This window comes from Cryptomeria japonica, chromosome 1 (genome assembly GCF_030272615.1).
Source record: "Cryptomeria japonica chromosome 1, Sugi_1.0, whole genome shotgun sequence".
Taxonomy (NCBI): Eukaryota; Viridiplantae; Streptophyta; class Pinopsida; order Cupressales; family Cupressaceae; genus Cryptomeria; species Cryptomeria japonica.
Window position 1 is genome coordinate 681,917,748 of NC_081405.1, and position 24,978 is coordinate 681,942,725.

The 24,978-nt window shown below is 39.0% G+C and overlaps 1 protein-coding gene across 2 annotated transcripts in view; it reads left to right on the top strand.

Annotated features, from left to right (window-relative positions):
* The first annotated feature begins 5,505 nt into the window (after positions 1-5,505).
* The window catches only part of LOC131044848 (ribosomal RNA-processing protein 8), an 83,140-nt gene continuing 63,667 nt past the window's right edge, over positions 5,506-24,978 (top strand). The window contains exons 1-3 of one of the 2 annotated variants that reach the window (XM_057978306.2): positions 5,506-5,920; positions 17,619-17,680; positions 18,001-18,052. In XM_057978306.2, the coding sequence (XP_057834289.2) occupies positions 5,594-5,920; positions 17,619-17,680; positions 18,001-18,052 (441 nt within the window). In that variant the 5' untranslated portion in view covers positions 5,506-5,593. The remainder of the gene's footprint in view (positions 5,921-17,618; positions 17,681-18,000; positions 18,053-24,978) is intronic. The other variant, XM_057978307.2, reaches the window with a different exon arrangement.

Sequence of the window (24,978 nt, forward strand, 5' to 3'; positions counted from 1 at the left end):
ACAGCTGCAAGTCACCCCTCTTCTCCGACGACACTCCTGTATGAACAACATCCAGGAACACGATGATGGCATGATGCAACATATATAAAACCTTGTGCCAGAGTCCTAAGCATTTATGGATGCATTGAGAAAGGAATGATGCCTAGTTGAAGACCGTGCCTTTTCGCAACCCATTCATCAAATACAACATCCACACGGCGATGTGTGACCCCCGACTGGCTCTTGTTAGTTTGCTTTTGATGATGTTCATGATGCATCGCCACTCTACATTGGCCAAAAATGTCCGCTTCACCCTTCGACTACTACCAGACCTCCATATGTTGTCCTGTTCGCCCTGTGTCAAGTCCCCTCGACAAACTAGTTGAACCAATTACTTCTTTTGTTCTAATGTCATTTTTCTTTTAATGACAGGGCTGCCTTGGTTAGAAATTCCAAAAAAATTGGCAAACTCAGGGGCGAAATACGAAATGGTGAGGTGACATCCCTCGTGCTGTACCATAGACTTGTGTGTATGTCGATCATATCCAACCACCATTCCCTTTAGTACATGCTCAAATTCCTTAATGCTAAAGACTGACATGGTTAGAATGTGGTCAACCCTTGCCCTCTTCAGATTCATTTTGATGATATTGGTGTCGTCTATCTCCTCCCACCATGTCTTGCAGTCATTGCCATTCAACCCTTCCCATGTCAAAGACTACATCGTTACAGGCTCATTTCTTTGCACACGTGCCCACACCTTCTTCCCTTTGTTGTTGCCTGGTGTGGCCATGTTTCCGATGAAAATGATTGTGCCTTTGTCACTTGGGTTGCCAAAACTTAGTTGCGACATAACTGAATCAACTTTTCTAAGTTGCAATTCGTTGTTCAATTCTCCTACCAGATCCACCCTATCACTGTCAAATCCATTATCCCAATTGTTCCCGCAATCAGCTAAATCCTGACACGTGCTAACTGCACTATACGACAAGCTGGCCACCTTTGGTTAACTCTATAGATTACCTGTGTACCAGTCGTACAAAATTTCAGTCTCTTTCTAGCTGTACGGACTCCTTCGACTGTACATAATTCCACAATGTCCCAATTCCGTACAAATTTGTGCCAATTTCGTATGAATTTCAATAAATCTTTCTTGGACCTTCGTTCATCGTGTATAGATTATCATACGAATATCATTGTCGATGCTATGGTACATATTTCCACTGTTGTTGTACAACTCACCTCCCGATTCCTGTGCCGCTTCTAATTACGTATGGTGTCTGTACAATGCTGTCTTGTTGGAACCTTCGTACTGGCTTTGATCGGTTGTAACCTCCGTACACCCCCCGTATGAATTTTCGTCTTCTACAATTACCGTACGGTCAATTGCAATTCCAATTTTTGTACTCTGCAATTTCTGTATACTACAATTCCTGTACCCTGCTATTTTCGTACTTTGCAATTTCCTTTCTTTGCAAGTTTCATGCTCTGCAACTTTCGTACTCTCTCTGTATGGATTTTTGGCCCTGCTACTACCATACGACCCGTACGGATTTCCCATGATCTCCTTGTACGAATCTCTTCTTTCTTTGCAATTTCTATCTTCTGGTGTGAGGAAATTGGCCACTCGGGATAATTTATAGAGTTTTCTCATTTTTAGGGTTAGGGAATTTTTTTGTAATTTTTTATAAAATAAGCTTTTTTTCACATCCGTTTCCTTGTACTTGATAGGTTTATCATGTTCAAATTGGTGGGTTGGCGTGTTATCCACCCATGCCACTCCTTCCTGGTACCTATCGTACTTCCGGGGAAATGACTGCTCTTCCGTACCGCCACTTGATTCCCCAATCTCACATATTTGTAGCATGTGGCACTCCGGGTGGAAGACCTCATAGTCCTCCATCTGCCAATGGAAGAGTTCGACCAATGAACTAGTTTCATCTTTAGAGCATCCATCCAATTCCAACACTCCTTCCTTGTTGGGTTCCATCCCTCCTTTGTCTCCTCCAGAACCCCACTCCCATCTGTTTGAGTCCTCGAGTTGGAATTAGACGACACAAGCTCTTCATTGACAACCTAGTTCCTCAGGTCAATCACATACTTATGGACTTCACTCTCAATCGAGAGTGTATTCTTCTTCCAATTATGATTAGCTCTGGCCATGATGAACCATCCCCTTTCGAGGAGGGCGCCATATGCTTTCCTCTCCAGTGGAATGACTACAAAGTCCAGAAGAAATTGTTGTGTCCCAATCACCACCTTATGTGCCATGAGAGTCCCGAGGGGTTTGATGTTGTGTTGATCCGCGTCGACGAGGTGGAATGTTGGTGGCCAGAGGGTAGGCTTGCCAAGACCCTTCCAAGTTTCTTCTGGTAGTACGTTGACACCAGACCCGCCATCCACAATGGTGTTTGTGAGATTTTGCCCCATTATCTCAATCTCCACCACGACAGGTTTCCATCCAATGCTTACTTTGAGCAGCATAGGGTCTGTGGCATCTGTACCAGGTTCCATCACTGTAACCGTACTAGGTGGTTCTATTATCGTTTGGTGTTCCTAGTCGGCAGTGGTGTCACCGATTGCATTTGTCAAGGCCATCCTCAACTGCAACATGGTTTGTAGGAGGTCAGATACTTGTACAGGTATAGTGGTTTGTAACATATGCTTAATGATAGTTTTTTCCGATCTTGACTGAAGTGGAGTACTGGTAGCCTAGTGCGAGGCCCTCCATTCGTCCACCATCGCATGTTCAATGTCTGCCCTGGCCTCCCGAAGTCTTCCCTTCTCCGTGCGAGGGTCAAGGTAGGTGGCTTTCTTACTTTGCAATCTTGTGATTGCCAGTAAATCTTCCTCTGATTCCTTCACCTCAACCATATTCACCCCTTTTTGCTTTGGACACTCTATGTCCTCACGATTTCTTGGACCGCACCATTTGCACAACAAACTCCCCGCACTATCTCTATTTTGACATTCTCGCGCAAAGTGACCCCATTCGTTGTATTTCTGACATTGGATCATGGGTCATCCTTTTGCGTTGTACTGAATTCTACTGCTTGGCGTGTTATTGTTGGACCTGTTGTTACCTCGCCGGTTGTTTTGGTACCCTCCAGGAGAGGCGTTTGAGTTTTCTACCAGCTTTGGAGGTGTCGCTCGTGGTGTGACTTGGTAGGGTTGGGCGTGGAGCACTTGGGTGCTCCATGCTTTCGAGTTGTACGGGGTTTCCTTGATGGAATGTCCCATTACTTGGCAAATGTCACATAAGGCTTTTTGAGGGCAACTCCCCTTAGTGTGCCCTTCTGTCTTACAGTTGGTGCATCAAAGTTCCTTTCCTTCCTTGCCATTTTCTTTATCATCCTTCAGTTCTTTCATCATCCTCATCATATCCCTTCGGAGTGCTTGTACGGTCTTAGATTCCCCGTCGCTGTCTTCACCTGTTCTATCACCATCACTCACCCGACGCTTCCCTCGGGACTTCTTATTTTCACTCTTAATATCCATTGCGCGGTTGTATGCTTCATCTTACGAGGGCGAAGGGACCACCTTCATCTTTCATCTGAGGGATGGCACTAGTCCTTCGACAAACCATCTCTTCTTCAGGGCATCAACCGGTTGGTTCTCCACTTTGTTGAGCAGTTCCCTCAACCTTCTATTGTAGGCCCACACACTTTCACTTTTTCTCTACTTGGTATTGTAAATCATCGCCACGATTTCATTGGCATGTCGTAGGAGTTTAAACTCCTCTTGGAAATCCTTCTTCAAGTTGTTCCATAATGTTTTATACTAGGCATCCAGGTCCATAAAACAATCAATTTCTATTCCTCGCAGGGTGGCCAAACATGCCTTCAACTAGTAATCCTGGTCGTCTTGGCCATTTGCCTCCCAAATGGTCACGCATGTCTTACAATGTCGTACGAGGTCCTCTGACCCATCACCCATGAATTTTGGAAGCTTTTGTTTCTCCGGAGTGTGTGCCATTGTCTTCATCTAGAGGGTTTTATGTAGCACCTAGAAGTTATTATATGTCTGGAAGGTATTATGTGTCTGGACGGTACCATATGCGTTTGACCTGGTTGGACCCATGTCCGTAGGGCTTTGGTCACCCTCGCTCCTATAGTCCCTCCTTCCCGGGGTTTCTGGGTTTGCCTCGCCTTTGGTTTCCTCCATCAAGGACAACTTCCCGATGCGGGATAATGTCGTTTCAAAATATTGGTGATCTCCTCATGCAGATCTCGTACCGCCTCCTCTCCTTGTTCAAAATACTTCGATAGACTCCTCTGCGTCTTGGCTCCAGAGTCTTCTTCACTCGACGTCGAGTGTGAGGCATGATTGACAAGATCCTCCTCCTCTACGTCTGGATGTGGCAGGTTCCTGGCGACCTCCTCCAACTCCTTCAACGTACACGGTCTCTGTCTCTCCAGACTATGACTCCAACTCACACTCTGACTTCTGCTATGTTCCTCAAGGCTCCTCGAGTCAGCAACTTCCCTTAGCCGTCGTCTCCACTCAACCTGTTCTTTTATGCGAAGGGATCTCCGTACGGTTCCCTCGTCTACTCCCTCGGTGGTAGTGGTACGTTTGTCTTTGTTTGGCCATAGGGGCATTAAGTGCCGGGGGTACGACATCGACTTGTATCCCTTTCCTCTTCCTCCCTATGGTTCCGCTCTTCATATCTTTGGAGCACTTGTTGCCAATGGAGTTCCCGTGCTGTTTCCTCTCTTCAGTCTTAGAGTGCAATCAGATTTCTGGCGAGCAACCTTGGAATGCTTTCGAGCAGATCAAAGATGAGAGTGTTGACGGTGAATTCAACACGTACCATGCCTTCAGAGACGAATCTCTCCTGAGCCTCCCTCTGCACGTACTGCGTGACCGACACGTCCCACAACTCTACCAAGTCTGCTGTCAACTGATCCTCTCGTGCCTCTTCCTCGGTACTTTCTTCGCGCGTGTCATTGTCTATGACAGTTAATTGTTGGTTGAATGGCCAACCCATTAATTCCTTCCGCCTGCAACCATAGTTATCTCTAGGTTTGTACAGGCAACGACGCCTAAATGTTTGTTCCCTACTGGGAATGATTTAAGTTCTAGAATGAATCACAGAATAAGCACATAACAAGTACCAACAATACAACTATGCAAGTAACATTCATATATATTAAAGCATAAATAACAATTACAGAAAACACAAATATGGCAGAAGTATGATATCTTTATTCCATTCCCAAAATATCCAATACAACAACCTCTCCGTCGGGGTTCCCTTACATGACAATATATACTAATTGGCGGTTGACGGGAGGTACCAACCGTCGCAACTAACACGAGAACCCACACGACCGACTCCAAACACAACAATAACTTAAAAGTTTTATTCCCTAATTACAGCCTAACAAACTCATTATTATATTTTAAATTTTATTTCTCTTTAGACTTTGGAAGGTGACTTCTTCCAATTTTTTTAAAAAAATATACGTTAATATTATTTAATAATTAATAATACAAACGCTTGTTTTAAAAATAACAAATTGAAAAAATGAAGCTCAGGGTACAACTCTGAAGCTGCACTTTATTTCTTCACAACGGGTGTGGAAATCTTTTCGATCATACTTCGTTGCCGATGAAAACCCAAAATGTCACTGTGACTGCAGAGTCACTGAAGAGCAAGAGAATGAAGAACAAGAAAAGGAAAAGAAAATTCAAGGGCAACTTTAATAATGGCTCGGAGGAAAATCCTCGACCCGCAGAAGAAGAAATCTCCGAGATATCCACAAGAAAAAGAAAAAGGAGGCGAAAATCTGCAGGTGAAAATCGTTCTTCTGCCAAATTAGAACATAATTTTATGGAATCGTCCAAATACGTCGAAAAGCAATCTCAGAACGCAATGACGAGGGAACCCTCAAAGCCTCCGATGTCTTCATTGAAACCCAACAACTTTCTTGATAAGGTGTGTAATTTATAATACAATCCAATTCAACAACTTGTTTTCAATAAGGCGAGTAATTTAGAACATAACCCAATTCAACAATGTGCGTGGGATGCATAAATATGACCCATGTGGCAGTTTGTGTCAGAACTTTAAATTTTTTATAAAAAATCGGTTGTAGGTCTACTTGTCAGTGGCGTAATCGTTATTTGTAACTGCCGCTCAGAACGTAAAATGTAATTTGTCTTGAAGCCTAGTTTGCAGACCAGACATGACAACTAAAATGGTTTCTCAGAGATTAGATTTTGGTTTATGCACTTCATTCCAAGGGATCCACTATTGTGCAACAAATAAATTTTCAAAATTATAAAATATTATGTGTTGATAAGGAGGCAGTCCCATCGAGGAAGCTGCCTCTTCTATTTTTCATGTCCAGGCGATCCCAAGGTAAGTTTTCAAGAGCGAGACAAGAATAATATGAATCTTCTCGATGAAATATATAGCAATCAATTTTTTAGATGGAAGGTTTATGGGGGGTGCTGGAGAGGGTGGCCAGACCTTTGCAGTTGCTGCTCAGATAATTTGGGAAAATATTGGGCCATTTATATTTATTGAAGGTAATATCTGTAGAAAATATTTTAACTGATAATTTTAAATACAGACCTCTGAAAAATAGCAGGAATAGTTTGAATTTAAAAAAGTTCACGGGACCAATTTATTGCATGTCTCCAATTTTTTCTCTGTCAATTCCCATAGAATACGAAGGGCAGCTTCAATCCGTAGGACGATTGTCTTTAGAGTCGTTGGAAGAAGCAAATCACAAATCTATAGTAGAGCGCCAGGGACAACACAAATGAGGGTTTGAGGCTTGAGTAGCAGATCTGGGCGGAAGACTTTTAGACCCTAGATGGCAAATAAACAGTCAAAGAAAATGTTACGAACCTGCAATCCTTCTGAAGTGATCTATTTTTGCAAGCAGCCCACGAAGCCTTAATGAATCTATTAGTACTAGTAGAGCCTGTGTTGGGGTACTAAGTTTAAATAGAGGGTATTGACCGGTAAAACTGTTGTTGGTAACTCATTTACATTTATATTGTATCTTGCTGGGGAATAAATTTGTTTTAGATCTGTAGTTGCAATTTATTTAAGGTTTAATGGTGATTTTTGTTCTAGCGTCGCATGATTCTACTGGCAAATTTGTAACCCTAGAGCAAGTAAACCATAGGGATTGTACATTGGTATCAAAGCACAGCTGACCTACTAGCTTGAGGGTGTGATAGTTTATGGCATATGCAATTGAGCCAAAGAGATTAGCGAGCGCCGGAGAAAGGAAGAAACTAGAAAAAGATTTAGAAGTTATTGAGGTTTGGAATTGGAAGCAAAGGTGAGAAGATGTCAGATCAAGATGAGAAATGGATGTTTACTGCTATATCCGATAAATTAAACACATGAATCAATAATACAGATGACAATGCATACCAGATAGAAATAATATATATCTCACATGAAATTACTACAGAGAAGAAGACCATAGATGGTTGGACAAGGATTACAGTTGATCCGACTACGTCATACTACATTTCTTGACAATACACAATATATCGAAAAGACTTGACAGTTTCCAAGAGGAACACAACCATATGATGATAAAATGAGGTCGTACAATTAGATGAATTTGCAATCCCAATAATTGAAGTTGCCATACGGTGTGTAAGAGCCCACTAAGCCATGCGACTTGAATACTTGAATGCCATACTATGTAAATTCTTGGATGCCATACGATGATTTTTTGAAGGGGCCATATGGTAAACTTTTGAACTGGCCATATGTTGCTGCAAGGAAATTGTTGTACGGCTTGGTAGTGAAAATGTCGTATGACTTGGCAATGAGAATGCTGTACACTAAAAACCGAGTGCATGAGCCACTGTATAATATGAGCTATTTGCCGTATTGTATGAATGCTTAGCTGTGCGATAAGAAGTGTTTGAGTCCCTACGATGTGTTGAGGGAGTCATATGATCAGCTTGTGAGTTATCTGCTGTACAAGAGGGATTTGACAAGGCCGTACTATGTTCTGATGAGAATGACAAGACCTCGCTCTCACAGAGAGTGGAATATTATGCCACTGAGAATGGTGAAACCCTGTGTTCACTGTGAGTGAAATGTGCCATTGAGAATAAAATGAATTTCGTTGAGAGTAAACTGAACTCCGTCAAGAGTAAAATGATTTCTATTGAGAGTGGAATATATAATATCACTGAGAGAGATATAATATGGTTGTGTGATATCCCCAACCAACGAGTACAGCGTATCACCACGTCACCCTGGATCAGATCAGATCAAAACAAGCAATATAACCAGTCACAAGATCGAGTATCATAATCAATAATTCCAAATCCAATAGCACAAGATACCTATCTTTACTTCTAAGAGTAATAGACTATGAGATGATAACATCAGTAAAGTCTACATTACAATCAACATGAAGGAAGAGTAATAATCACAACAACTTATATTATCAAGTTAAATACAAGGATTTGTTGCTGGTAATAATAGCAGTAACAGATCGATAAATGGAAAGTACCAGCGACTTGGATACGTGTCAACAGTCCTTAATAGTATTGGCAAGTATAATTAAGCACCTTTAATCGATGAAGAGACTAATCGGTATTATGCAATATTAAGTAGTTATTGTCAACTAATGGATCTCTTAATGAAGTGGCACAAGAAAAACTAACTGTCAATCAAGACACCGATGTGGAAACGTACGAAGGCAGCGATTAATTATGGCAACAATTGTTATGAAGAAAGCTCAATCTAGAAGAGACACGACTCATCAACTCCAAGGATTGCAACCATTTCAATTCAGGAGATAGAAGAGTTGGATCAAACTCATTCGAAGATCATGGTGGAGTGTATATCTTATTTCTATTCAGTTTGGATTGTTCTTATTGAGAAAATGCCATAGGCACATTATCGGGCGCATAAGCAAGTCAAATTCACATCTGAGACAACCCCATTCAAGTTGCACGTAGATAAGCTACCCACAAGAAAGTGAACATATCACCATCGAGAAAAAATAGTGATCATCAATCTGCTCGTGTTACCGATTCATCAGACATAGCAGCGAAATTAAGGAGCAGCGGATACTGTAATTGCATGAATAGAAAGCATAAACAGAAATAGCATCAATATTGGAGTTGCAAGCACATAAATCTAAATCTGAAATAGCAACAGATTGTTCATAAATGATATCACCATATTTTGCATAAGTACATTGTCATATTAGATATAGAAATTGCCTTCGGTCTGGCATATCTTGTTGATGATATCAGATATAGCAGAAACAACAGAGTTCATTGCATAGTTCTATCATCTTTATTGGGAGAGCAGGTGAATCAATTCGCAGATTAGAAGATTTCAAATAGCATATTCTTCAAAGATCAGATTAGAGACAGCTTCTATCCAATCAACCATCCCTCATTAACATTAGTGAAAAACATATTATTCACTTGGCATTGGTTATAATAGAAAGAGCAAGTGACATTGAAAGTTTAAATATCTCTATATATTTGTATTCAGACTCTTGATTATATAATCCATAATCTAAATCTGATATTATAATCTCTAGTAAGTTAAGGATCTGAAATAATTGTCTTATACTAGCCAATAATCTTAGAAGCTACATTATAGGTTGAGAGTGAGAAACATAATATCGTCGAGAGTGAGAATATATATCCCCACTTCTTTAATTTTTAATCCCACCTTTATATTTTTGGCCCTTAATTGTTCCTTTATTTTTCCTCCATGCTTTATAGTATTTTTCAATTCAACTCCCTCAGTAATTTTTCTCCGTGGCACTTTAATAATTTTTCCTGTGAGTAATTCAATATTTTCTAGCTCCAATATTTTATCGACCTTCTCCTTTTTTCTCTATTGCCAAATTTTTTTTCCTTTTAATTGATTTTTCCTTGGTTGTAATATTTTAATAACTTTGTTTTTAAATTTTCTTTTCGCTCGCCAACTCCCCTTTAAAGTTTAAAATTTTTTTTTACTCTATTATTTTTTGCTTTTTCTTTCCATTTCCCATCCCTCCTAATATTCTCTTTCTTTTCTTGTAAACTTTTGGTGAAGTTGATTTCCTTTGACAATATTTTGTACGCTCCACATTATCAGATGTATCATCCATAATTTTATGTGCTTTCATTGGTTGCTCTTCACCGAGAGTCGTGGCTTCTAGAAAATTACATGTTGACGAAAATACCTTATAGTCCTCCATTTGCCAGTGAAAAGGCCATGGAGAGAATTTGTTTCATCCCTTGAGCATGACTGTAACTCCAATATCCCTTTATCATTTGGTTCCATCTGATCTTGACTCTTTGTTCATTCTTTTCTAGAATTTGAATCTAACGAATCTGAGGAAGCTGCTTCCTTATTGACGGCTTGGTTCTTTAAATCAATTACATACTTCCGACCCATTGTTCTCAATGGAGATTGTATTCTTTTTCCAATTGTGATTGGCTTTGGTTGCTATTAGCCATCCTTTTTTGAGTAATGCATCATACACTTTCTTCTACAACGGGATGACCACAAAATTTAGGAGGAACTGTTGGGTCCTGATTGTTACCTTCTGTGCCATCAATGTCTGCAATGACTTGATTCCATGCTAGTCGGCACCTACTAGGTGAAATGTTGGTGATCAAAAGGTTGGTTTCCCTAGGCACTTTCAGGTGTCTTTTGGTAGTACGTTTATGTCTGAGCCTTCATTGATGATGGTATTTGTGAGGTTCTCCCCCATGATTTTCATTTGAATGACAACCGATTGCTTCTTGATGTTCACCATCATCAACATTGGGTCAATGACTTGTTCGCCCTCAGGTGGCGGCTCTATTATCATGTCTTTACTTGGGTCTTCTTGTCGCCAACTTTGGTTGTCACTGATCATGTTGGTAATTGCCACTCTCAATTGTGGCATAGTTTGAAGAAGGTTTGTCACCTTGATGGGTATGGCTGTATATACTATATAACACCTTTGAACTATGTTCTCCTTTGACTTGGATTGCAATGGCGTGCTTGTAGTTTTGTTGGAGCTTCTTTGTTCCTTCGCCATCACTAGTTCTACTTCTCTGGCTTCTCGAAGTCGTTCTTTCTTTGTACGAGGGTTTGGGTTTACCACCTTCTTCGTCTGTGCTCTCGTGTTTGCTAGAATTGCCTCGTTTTGATTGCTAGAACTACCTCGTCTTGTTCCTCCTTGTCTAGCATATTCATACCCTTTTGCTTCGAGCAGTTAGTGTCTTCATGGTCACCTGGTCCACACCTGTTGTACAATAATTGTACGTTCTCTTTCTTATTCTGGTAGTCTCTCGGAAAGTGTCCTGTTGTGACATTTTCACATATCGCTCCATTGCAAATGGGGACCCCTACTTTTTAGGCTCTCTTGGTCTTTTGGCTTTCGGTTTTGTGGTCTTTTGAGCAGCAATCTCATTAGTCCTCCGAGCCTTCAAGTGAGTGGGGTCAAATTGGTTAAGTTTTCTTTTCGTTTGAGCGAATTTGGTTAAGTCTAGGGCCTGTTTTGGTCATTTTAGGGTTTTGTCCTTAAGTCCTAGATTTTAGGGGTTTCTTTTAGGGTTTTTGAAAAACTGAACTTAAACTGGAATCAGGACCCTTCAAGGAACCTCCCAGTAAAATTTGAGCCAAAACGGAGCAACTTTCTATTTTCAGAAAGTTCCTATTTTTCAGGGATTTTACTGATTCCCGGAATATCGTCATTTTGCCAAAAATCAAACTTACTATTTTTAGCAAGTTTCTATTTTTAGTAAGTGCTTTTCTGACCTATTTTGTCCAAACCCTAACATTCTGAAACACTTACTATTAGGGAAAATCTATTTTTGGCAGGTTCTTCACAGGGAAACACTGAAAACTGAACATCCCTGAAGACGTTGAAGACTGAACGTTCCTGAAGATCATTTCTAAATTTGGAAGAGTCAGAAGGCAGACAAGTTGGATAAAAAAAAATGTTTAAGCATGGAACTCCTATTCTAGAAGTGGAAAGCATGCAAAATCATTTAAGTCTGGAAATTCACATCAATCCACAAATGTCATCTTGATCCGGAAATGGCCTGAAATTTGACTAAGTCTGAAAATTTAAAATATCTTCTAAAACCTAGAATTTGCATTATAATTCCTAGAGATCTGAAACCACTCTCAAACATCCTGCCAATATATATGAAATATAACTTAAAGTATAAAAAAGGAAAAAGACGTATTGAAATGCCACTTATATGTTATATTTCATATATATATATATATATATATATATATTCTGAATTGGTAGAAAACATCAAATTCCTCCACAAGCATGGAAATCCGCCTAGGCAAGGATGAGGGCGCTAAAGTCAAGAAGTCATAGAAGATAGTAAAATGTATGAATTCCTTGGACAACTCAAAATCCTCAAGAAAGTCAAAGGGCGGCAAAGCATGGTCAACAGGGAGAATAGAAAAAATTGTGAATTCCTCAACCTTAGTCAAATTCTGCCCTACTCCTCAGTAGGGCGCTAAATAGGAGAGGTCATGGGCATAAGGACAAATAGAAAATTCCATGACAAGGTCAAAAATCCGCCCAAGAAGGTCATAGGGTGCTAATTCCAAGGGATGATGGATAATTTAAACAAAGCATGAATTCCTCCTTCAGTGTGAAATTCCGCCCATGTACATGAAAGGGTGCCAAAATGCCTAGGCTTTGGAAAATGTGTAAAGGATGAATTCCTTCATCAAGCCAGTTCAACGCCCAAGTTCAAAGATAGGAAAGGAAGGTTTAAATGATGATGAAATTTCTACTCCAAGATGATTCCATGCTCAAAAAATATTGGAAGTCTCCCATGACCAAGGATGAAATGATGAATTCCACCATGCAAAATGAATTCCATGCTCAAGCCAGAAAACAAAGGAAATTTGTCGAAGACATGAAAATCCAAGGGTCAAGGAGGAATGAAAAGCAGAAATCCCCTTAGGAATATTTTTGAAATTTCCATTTTTAGACATCAAATTTCATCAGAATTTCAAAAGTTTTGACATGATGAATTCAAAGAACACAAAAAATTCCTTCCTCAACGAACAAATTTCCAGAATTTCTTCCCCTGTTCCAAAATGTGCCCAACGTTGGAAGCAAGATGTAAAAATCAAGGTTCAGGAAGAAAGGTTCAAAATTAAAAAAAAATTCCTTCCTCAGGGAAGAATTGCGCCCAAAAAGAAGAAATTCCTTCCTTCACAAGAAAGTGAAAAAATTGACTAAGTGATGGAAATTCCTTCCTTCACAACATAATTCTTGGAAAAGGTGAAAATTTGGCTAAGTGATGGAAATTTCTTTCTTCATGACAGAATTCCAGGAAAGCTAAAAATTGACAAGTGTTGGAAATTCCTTCCTTCAGGACATAGTTCTTGGAAATCATGAAAATTGGCTAAGGCATGAAGAATTTCCTTCCTCGGGGTAAGGAACAAATTTCTTTCCAAAGGAGAATTCCTTCACAACATGAATTCCACATCGGGATGAATTGAAGGTAAAAAAAACCAATTTCTAAGGCAAGCAAGGAAGAAATCAAGGATGAATTGAACAAGAAATTCCCCCTCGAGAAAATTTTTGAAAAATCCATTTTTGGGCATCAAAAATCATCCAAATTTCAAAATGATGATAGATTTGGAGTCGTGAGGGAATTTTCTCTCTCCTGGACTATGGAACCCTAATTTGAAAATTTTCCTAGAAAATAGGAAATGTGTAGAATTGATGAAAAATCTTCTCCAAGGCAGGAAAAGTCAAGCCAAGTGGATAAATCAGTTGAATCTTGAAGAATCTCCTAATTTCCCTCCACAATTTGAAAAAATGGAAAGTTGACTTAGTGGTGGCCCGGTCTATATGCATGTTGAATGCATGAAGAATATTTTTGCATGTAGCTGCCATATTAATGATTTTATGACAAATTCTTGCCGCATGTAGTCGTCGCATGGAGAATGATGGGCATTTATGTCTACGTGAGGAATATTCATGGTATTTTGGGCAAATTTGATGTAATGGTGTGCATTTAATGCATGAATGGATGCCATTTTGGGATTGTTTGAATTCATTGTATATGGGCTTAGTGGGCATTAATAGTTGATTCCCACCTTGTTGCATCTTGAGTGGGGAATCTTTTGGGAAAACCCTAATTAGGGTTTTGCATGTAATCAAGGCTTGGAGCCTATATAAGGGGGTGACCCCCCTCATTTTTAACGGGAAGGAGACTTGTATGAAATTGTTGCGCTAAGTTTTGAGATAATAACAGTGAAACATTGTTCTTTGATGGTGTCCACTTAAGTTATTTTTTCAAAACTTGCATGGTTTCACCTTCCTCACTTAAAGTAGAATTTTATTTTCTCAGTTGTTAGATAAAGTGCTTTGATTTCGATAGAGAATGTGATGGTGTTTGATGAATTTCCATGGTTCATACTTTTTGCATCTTGCTGATTGTAAGTTGCAGTGTAAAGTTAGTTGAACCCCCAAATTTGTGCTAAGTTCGATTGTGATTAGTCGTTTGGATTGTGCTGTGTTGGGTATTCAATGCACTTTCTCAATGTGAAAATCCTCCAACATCCTCAGAAGATTGCACCAGTTCTTGCGAGTTGTAGTTAAACTTGGCAAAGTAGAGCTTGGTTTATTTGGAATTTGTCCACCAAAGCATTAACTATTGATATCACTACCCTTAGGAATAGATTTAGATCCTTCTAAACCCGTTCCCCTTTATTTTCAGTTCATTCGAAGCAGAAGCATCGCTAAATTGCCATATCTGATGATGAAGTTCCATGCCACAACAAATAAGTGAAAGAACAATCCAAACATAAGGCCCCTTGGATTACCAACAAACACATCAGCCAACTGAGTCACGTCCATGCATTGAAGGAACCTTGGAGGTAGCCGTTTGATCTTATTGAAATCTTAGCATATAGACTAACTTTGTTTTAGAGAGAGTAAGGTGACCATTGGTAACTTTATTCTGTGTTCAACATAGTCATAAAAAACATGTCAACACGTCCTTATACGCTACGTTGTCGACATTGTATGATAGGACATCTTTTGTAGTCATACTGTATATGATTTCACCCTCATTGATTTTGATAACTGCATGGGGATGCATTTTGTGGTTTTGATGGAGTGGACTCTCCATGTGTGAAGAGTACTTGTGTACTTTTGGTCTTAAAATTGTATGGGCACTCCTTTATTGAATGATCCATCACTTGGCAAATCTCACAAAACATCTTTCTAGGACAATTACCTTTAGTGTGCCCCTCAATTTTGCACTCACTACACCATAGTTCATTAGTTTCTTTATTGGTTCCTTTCTCCGCCTTTAGTTCTTTCATCATTCTCATCATATCCCGTTGTAGGGCCTAAATTGGTTTCGATTCTTCATCGGTGCTACCTTTGATGCTCTTGTCATCATTCATCTTCCATTTTCCCCAAGAGGATGTTTTGGATTCACTCTTGATGTCCATCTCCCGATTATAAGCATTGACATACGATGATAGAGGTACCACTTTCATTTTCTTGCGCAATGAGTGAATGAATCCCTTAATGAACCACCGCTTCTTTAGCTTGTCGACTCGCTGATTCCCCAACTTAACCAACAATTCCTTGAGCCTATAATTGTAAGTTTGTACGTTCTCATTCTTCCCTTGTTTGGTGTTATAAATCTCAGCGACAATCTCATTGTCATCGTTTAGCAATTTAAACTCGGTCTCAAATGCCTTCTTTAGTGCATGCTAAGAGATTGTGCATTCATCATCAAGCTTTGTGAACCAGTCAATGGTTATGCCCCACAATGTTGTTGGAAACGCTCTTAGCCAATAGCCTTTGTCCTCTTGATTGCGTGCTATCCAAATAGTTTCACACGTTTTGAATTCTTTCCAGTTCCTTGGATCCATTTCCTATGAACTTGGGGAGTTTTTGCTTGTCGACATTTAGACTCATTGAGGGAGTCACCATCTTTCTCGATCGGTACACACCTCGTGCCTTGGATTTGGTTGGACTGTTTTTCTCTTGATGTTTTGGTGATTCACTTGCACTCACGACCACGTTCGAGACCTCTACACGTCCACTCTCAACATCTCTTGCACTCCGGTTACCTTTCGTTTCATTCTTGGACTCTTTTCTCCCGAGGTCTTTGGCTTAGTTCCCCCAATTTTTGGTTCCTCTCTCAGGATGGATAGTTCTTGGATGTGGCATATGTTATTCTCAAATGATTTAGTTAATTTATGTCCAGGGTTTCTTTCTTCTTCATTGTCTGTTGTCGTCGGTATAGACAACTATCCTGCTTGGTTGGCGGTCGGCAAGGTCTTGGTATGTTTTGTTAGGGAGTGATAAGTGTTTGGCAATTTATTCCCAATTTCCCTTAGAGAGTTCTTCGGTGAAGGTTTTCCTCTCTTCTCAACTATGACTTCACCGACGCTTTGGCTTTTACTTCCTTAGTTGGAAGGGCTCGGACTTGGGAATCGTCCAACTAGATTGTCCTTGAATGGTTCTCGTAATCTTCTTCTTTGTTCTATAATCCTTAATGATTGTTTGATCACTTGGTCTTGACCACCCTGTGGCCTCTTCTTGCCTTTATTGGGATCTAAGGGCACAAATCACTCAAATTTGACTAGATTTCTTTAAAGGCAATGGCACCAAATTTTTACTGCTATATCTGATAAATTAAATACATGAATTAATAATACAAATGACAATGCATACTATATACAAAAGTAAAATATATGTTTATTCGCACATGAAATTATTCTAGAGAAGAAGACCAGAGATATTTGGCCAAGGATTACAGTTGATCTGACTACATCATACTACATTCCTTGACAATACACAATATATTTAAAGGATCTTACGGTTGCCAAGAGGAACACAACTGTCAACCAACCAATGCTTATAACTACCTGAGAATGACAAACAAATTAATACATAGCTGGATAACCAATATTATCGAAACATAAGAATGGACATTGTATGCTGACTACAATGGAGAGCCTTCTTGCAAATACAACAACAATTAACAGAAAATAACTTCAAATTTTTACATCTATTTCATGTTTGAATTCTAGCTATATATTCAGAAGACAAAATGCAAAAATACTATGGTCCATTTTCCAGAATTGATAAATATGTGTAGAAAGTCAACACTATCCATTCAAAATTGTTTTGACTGCTGTTATTCTAGTTATTTTGAATGTTTAAGGTCTTGGAGGGCACAAACATGATTTATGTTTCTGTTGAAGGAGATTTGGAGAAATGAAGTTTCTATCAGCAGCAGAAAAACTTATAATAATGCACTGATGTATTTTATCTTGAAATATTGTAGTTTTTGATTCATATGTATTTGTGGAAGAAAGCATCCATACAAAAGGTTTATGCTAATTCCAGCTTGAGTAATTCTGTAATTTACTAATCCTGTGTCTAACTCTGAGACATTTCATGCTTTGGGATGTGCTTGCACTCATTTTATCACTTAAAAACAAATTCAATGGGGATATTCTCATCCTTCTGAAAGTAATTATTTTGGTAATTTTACGTTAACTGTTTAACTTCAGTCTAGCATTTACTGTATATTTTGGGGGTTTGAATAATGAATAATGTGCATTTATTAACTTCTAGAACTTAGCATTTTTCATTTGAGGTCACTAAAATTATGTAATGGCTGTGCAGATGCGAGCGAGATTGGCAGGGGGACATTTTCGCATGTTGAATGAGAAGCTTTACACTTGCAGGTACAACAGGCACTTGGAGTGCACAAATATATGCCATCTTTTTATGTTATTTAGGTTGGCCAAGATTTGGATGGTAGCTCAAATTTTTGGATTAGGGCATGCATATTCTTGATATTCATGAATGGTGGAATAGGCAGTGATGCTGCTGTGTTCCTTTCTGTTTCTTAAGTGACTTTATCAAATGATTCTGACAATTCATTGCCAAATTTCTGGGTCTTTTATTCTTCTGAGCTAAAGCTCTAGCATTTTAAGTGAGTTATAAAGTTGTTAAACAGCTAAGGGCTTGTCTTGATTTAAAACATGGTGTTTTTTTTGTGCAGAGGCAGCGAGGCATATGATCTATTTAAGAATGATCCTTCTTTATTTAATGTGGTAATGTAAATGGTCTATCTTGCTCTCATCATTTTGTTTGTTTTAAATTCTAATCTATTGTTAGAATTATTGTTTTTTTATATCATTTTTGGTTTTTCATGCTTCGTTGGGTTAGATCATATGAATTTGAACTAGCATGTTTCTAGATCAACCTACACGAGGTCTTTCAACTAGGAGGTTGCAACTCTCCACTGAACGAAAGGACACACCACTTCCAAGCAATGACTCACTTTCCAAGGCAAGGAGATGTCCTAAAGACCATTGTAGGACACTTGTCATTGTAATGACGACCTAGGAAGACTTCGAGGACCGAGGGAACCAACTTTGACCCACAAGGTCACCCTGAGAAATGGTCAACAACCGGTACTAGGCAACTGAACTGCAAAAGTGGACACGATAGGGACACTAGCGCCCTAGGAGGACACTAGTGCATGAGTTTGGTGTCCCAAATTTGCTTTAGAGTTCTGTTTGTGCGTTGGAGTCCAACTGAACATTGGTCTCTTGGCTCTGCATTGGTGTCCTAACCAGTGAGCAATTTAGAGCCAGGGATTGGTCACTAGGACACCTCGAATGGAAAGGACACACCCACAAGGGTGTATGACATCACAATAGTTCGAAATTGACAAAACTTGACTCAGGAGATGAAATCAACAATTGACTCCCTTTGGCGCAAAGCACCACCTAAAAGTGAAATGAGAGGTTGTGAGGGACCCTAGTGACCTCACCAACGCTCCTAAGTCTTGCCCTAAGCCAAAGGACATAAGAACACAAAACTAACACTTTACGACAAAAGAGACACTTTGCAACACTCTCTAGAGGGTCCAAATTGGTTCAAAAAACCTTACAACGTCACTCGAAATGCCGCTAGGACATATGATGAAAGTACAATGGATCTACAAACACCACCCAAGATGACATCACGACACTTAAGATTCATTTTAAGCCCAAAATACAAATTCCTAAGTTCATATTCCTTAACAAAGTATAAGCAATTTGATCAAGTTAATAATCATGCTCGCCTCCAACATCGAGACATGGAATACAAACCATAAACATAAGCATCATTCAAAATTAAGTACACCCATCTCGATGAGAGGTCCATAGAATATCATTACATTACATGAGGGCTCAAATGTCCTTCAATTATACAATTACATTTCAATAACATCTGGAAAGAATAAGCAAGTACATGAGAAGTGGATCCATTGAGCAAGTTGGGTTCACTATCCATCAGATCCCAACGGTGGTAATCATGCTACCCAACCATGTGGAATCAAAAGATCCAAACCTTCTATGGTAGGAGATAGTCACAAAGGCCGAATACACTCACACACAACACATGAGGAGAGGTGCAAACACTCATCCAAACATGGAGAATACACATCATCAAAGGCATGGAAGTAGACGATATCCAAGCACGAGGGATATCATGTCCAAAAGCCAAGTATACATGGAATCACATAAGCATCAATAAATTAACATGCACTGGAAAGGCATAATCATCTTTCAGGTGCTGCTCAACTACTCAAAGGTTAGATGTTAGAGAGAAAGAGAGGGGAGTGTGTTGACGTGTCTGAAATCGCATCGCAGCAAACTCCATACGGCCAATGCAGAATAGAATGTACTCGCTGAGTATCCTATCCTCTCTTAAGATAAGGAAATCCCTAGTGCTATTTTCTACGTTTTATCAAAGGGGATAACCTCAAGGTTTCGATTGTCAGGTTTTGACTGCGGGATTACTCAGTGGTCGATGTGATTTGCTGGGAGCACAAGGGGACTTACGATTTGCAACAGGCTGGTCTGCTGTGATTCTCGAATTACGTAATAAAGAGCAAAAGGAAAGGGTTAGGAGATCTAAAACTAACAACACGGGTATGTGGGTAGATGGATTCAACATAACCAATTCCTACTTGGCCAGAATAGCTCACAACCTTGCAGGAATGGTGCAATCTTCAAAGGGACTTGGAAGATTTTCAGATTGGAGATGCACGACTAAGCACCCAATTCTGGCGCAGCTCAGACGGACACCTGCAATTGAACTAAGCACAATTAAAGGCTCAGGTTAACCATACAAAAGGATACACAATCAGTATATCCTCAATGGTATGAGCCTGAATCTATCAAATACCTGCACACCCAAAATAGAAAGATCTATCTAAAGTGCTGAGAGAAACCATGCAAACAGGATGAAAACAAGACAATAAACACCAAATCAATGTCTATATATTGATTTCAGCTGCCTATTACAACAATTTCTGCAGCATCTCTATGCTACTGCTTAAAATCTAACCTATTCTAACTCTAAAATCTAACTCTCTCAACAGAATCTAACTATCCAACAATCTCTAACTATCTAACCATCTAACCCTTTACAAAAGAAAGGCCTTTGCCTTTTATAGATATTACAATTTTGAATCGAAGGCTAGGATGGATTGCATCCAAGGCCTGCAAATTGCCATCCAAAAGTTGGCAGCCTTAACCCATGCCCATTACATTCTCACTCATCCATTTAACCACAATTTCAATTACCTGCCACTATTTGGCTTCAATTTGAGTCTATCCGGTAGTTGGACATAACTGTCCACAACTGACTTGTTTCCCCTTTCTTTCAAAATATCTGAGTGGGACCTACAAGCAATTTTACAATAAAACAATTTCAGCTTTTTAGAAATTGAATTCTTGGAATTAAATCCAGTTGTGTGCTTTTTTCTTGAGAAGGCATAAACTTGCAGCATTCAGAGTGTTCTTTGGTCTTTGGTCCCGGTGGTGGACTTCATCTTGTTCAGCGGCACGGTTCCCAATGTTTGGTTGCTCGCGCTCCTGCAGCACGTTCCCACATCTTTTTTCTTTTCCAGTTTTCAGTGCCTGGCCTTGATTGCGATCCTTCTTCGATTTGCGTTTCAAGTCTTTCTCCTAGTTCTTTAATGACGTCCTGCAACCTGCGAACGATTAATTTCATTTCATTAAATCAATTTGAAAAATTAATTAATTTGATTTAACAAATATTAAAATTTAACGCTTGGAGGGTTATTTGAAAATTTCCCAAGTTTTAATGCTTTACTCCTTTCGTGAATTTGGTTGTTCCTGGCAATTTTGGGCAAGAGGGGCATTCGAAAAGTTTTAAAAACTTTGACATTTCACCCCGTAATGGTGAATTTCGGGATTTTGGGCACTTTTGCAAACTTTTCACTTTTTAACATTTTGGCTTAAAGGCCCAAATTCGGCCCTTTGGGCACTTTTTGCAAACTTTTCACTTTTCAAATTTTCACTTAAAGGCCCAAATTCGGCCCTTTGGGCACTTTTTGCAAACTTTTCACTTTTCAAATTTTCACTTAAAAGGCCCAAATTCGGCCCTTTGGGCACTTTTTGCAAACTTTTCACTTTTCAAATTTTCACTTAAAGGCCCAAATTCGGCCCTTTGGGCACTTTTTGCAAACTTAAAGGCATTTTCGGACCTTTTGCCAGTTTTGTTAACTTTTGAATTTTTTTGAGAATTTGACCCCAAGGTCTGAAATTCGGCCCCCTGGGCGGTTTTGGCAACTTTTTAACCTTTTTAAAATTTTGGCCTCTGGGTCCGAAATTCGGCTCATAAGGCAATTTTGGCGACTTAAGTGAAATTTCGGACCTAGGACCAGTTTTCGCCAGTTTCGCAATTTCGGACCTTTGGGGGTCTTTGGGAATTTAACGAATTTTGAAATTTCTCTCAATTTGGCCTGAAAGTCCGAAATTCGCCCTTAGAGTGATTTTGGCAATTTTAACTTTCTCCTCGAGAAGCGTGAGCTTGGGCAAGTTTGTCAACGTTGGCACTTTGCATATTTTATCTCCCTTGTATCCCTTGGCGAAAATCGGCATTTCAACGTCATTGAAAATCGGCGATTTTGCGAGAATTGGGGAGTTTTTAGTTCGCAACATGGCCCTAGAGGCCAAATTTGGTTTTAGCGGCACTTGACCCTTCATATCCCCTTCCTCTTCCGCAAAGACAGAAAGGCACAAACCGGGGGGTCCCTGTCTAAGACAGGGATGGGTGTGCGATTCGCACAACAGAGTGCCATTGCATAGCTCAAAGGGAGGGCTCACATGGAATTGAGTAGCCCTCTCCAATAGATGAGGAGACTCGATCTTACCAAATCAATGCCTCACGGACAGCTAGGCCTTCTTGAGTCATCCTTAGTCTTTATGAGCACTCAAGGCATGAGAGGGGCACACATTATCTTGGTTCATTATTAAGCATGTTTCATTAGTTTTTACTTATTACCATAACTTCCCAATGGGTTATCCTAGCAGTAACCCCTTTGTGCCTTGGCCTCCATTGGAAGCTACTCCCATCATTGACTCTAATACCTACACCCTAGGCTCATCACATTTTCCAAATAACACGGAATCAAAATTAAACAAGGTCATTTCACAAGTTTTCACAATTTGACACAATGAAGGTGCAATTTTTTTCAGAAATCTCAATAATCACATGAAACATGATCTAGATGGATCCAAATTCACAATCTACATGATATACATTTCATTCCACAATATAATCCATCATTACTTACCAAAAATTCCCATTTTCCTCTGTAATGTCCACAATCTGAAATATAATTTAATAATAAATAATAATAATAAAATTAAAATACAAAAGAATAAAAATAAAAATTAAATTGAAATATAAAAGAATATAGTTAAAATTTGATTAAAGTTAATGAATGGTCAAAAGTCATGAAATGATTAGTTGTGCCTCCCCCAAATATGAGGTATAAAAGGGAGAAGAGAACTCATTTGAACGGGGGATAATTTGGGAATCAGAAGTGCAGATCTCATTGTGAAAGGTTGTGTCCCTTTCAAAGGGCAGAAATAATGAAGAGTTGCACTCTTTCAAAGAGTGCTAATGGTGGAAAGGGTGTCTCTTGCCAAAGGGCATATATGATGAAGAGGTGTGACCTCTCCCTCACATTGAGAGATATAAAGGAAAGGAATCAAAAGCATCCAGTGACATCACCATTGATCAGATCAGATCAAAACTGTTATTAAGTTACAGGCAGTAACATCCTTGTTCTTGGTGGTATGCATGGGGATGTGCTTAATATGTATGTTTAATATATGAAGCTTGATAATGTTCTTATGCAGAATCTAATAATAATATTAATATAGACTGCAATATGTATGATAGTCATACTTAATTTCATATACATTCATAGTATATGAAAGACTATTATATTAATAGCCCATTACTTAATCCTTTATATTGCCCCCCTCCCCCCCATAAGGAGAGGCATGTTGTTTTTAGGGAGAGGTGGAGTAAATCCATCCCAAATTAGGTGAGCCCCAAGGGTGGTTTGGGAGGATCTTCCTAAAACCTGGGCCCAATTTTGGAGGTGGTGTCATCACGCCCTTGACAAGTAAATCCCCACCCATCTATGGTTGAGGATTAGAAAGGAAGTAGGAATTGGGGTTTGAATATAGCCACTATAAATTATACTATGAATAAATATGGTTATCTAGTTTAATAAATTAATTTAAGGCATGATTTTATTAAGTAATGGGTGTTGATTATTGGGAAATTGGCAGCCTCCCTAAACCCTTAACGCGAAACCCTAAACCCTAAACCAATAGGGGACATTACATCCTCATTTTCATATTTTCATCAAAAACTAGTAAAATTGTCAAAACTCCATTAAAATAGCTCAAAATTCATGAAAAATTTAAAATCTCAAAATCGGAAAACAAAAGACACCCATTTGGTTCTAAGGTGCCCAACACCACACTTTGGAGAAGAAATGAGGTTCCTATCTCAAACTTGGCTTAAAATTTACTCTTCAAATTGTCCAAGCATGTCAAAGTAGAGTACAAATCCAATGAGCAGCAAGAACCCTTCCCCATTCCTATTCTTTTGCCACAAATTTAACTCAAATTCCTCCACAAATGACTTCACAATAAAAAATCCGAATTTCAAGCAAGAAGAGGGTTTTCTTGCCCCCCATTTCTTCTAAAAACTGTAAGTATAAAAATGAGCCATATTCCTTTCTAAAATCCAACTCACTTTTTCTCTTTTTGAAAAAAAAATTAAATATCACTTTTTAATTTCCAAATGCACATATTTTACCCTAATTATGCAAATTATATATATATATAAGCCACATTTAAATTGCCTTTTAAAACCTCAAAACCCTTTTTCACATTAAATTTGAAATAAAATAATTCCTTTTCATCCAAATTTCACCCTTGAACCCAAAATAGGCATTTAAAACATACTCTTTTGCATATGATATTCAATCTCTCATTAAAAGCCATGTAAGCCTATTTTAACATTAAATTACAGAAAATTGACATTAAAACCATAAAACACATTTTCGCAATTTAATTCACGAGGAATATAAATTGGCACCAAAACACTCTTTATTGGGTGTTCACATAAGGATTAGGGTTTTTGGAGCATTACTAATCATAGTATTTGGGGTAACATGGGTTGCTATTGCAATATGCTCAGACCTGTGAAGCTAGGTGGAGTCAATACCCCGTACTTTTAACCACTCCACAAACGTCAAGTGTACTTGTGCATGTTCATAATAGCAGAAGCATAGCAAAATCACCCAACAGGGTCAAGTATCACATATATAACTTTATTACATTTAACTAAGCTAAATCATGTTATCAATAAATTTCAACATCAATATTCATATCTCAAGCATCGTAAGTTCACAATCATATTTTATCCACATTTAACCATTATCTTGGATATCATGAAATTAAGGCACAATAACATCAGATATAATATCGTCACAAAAGAGCACATCATGTCCTCACAAGGAACTTGACACAATATCAAGCACACATCTCAATGCAATAACATTGATAACTGACATGTTGAAGGATCCTCATCTCGAACATGTGGGTGGTCCATGACTCCGTATACATCACAAGTCATATAGGTACCA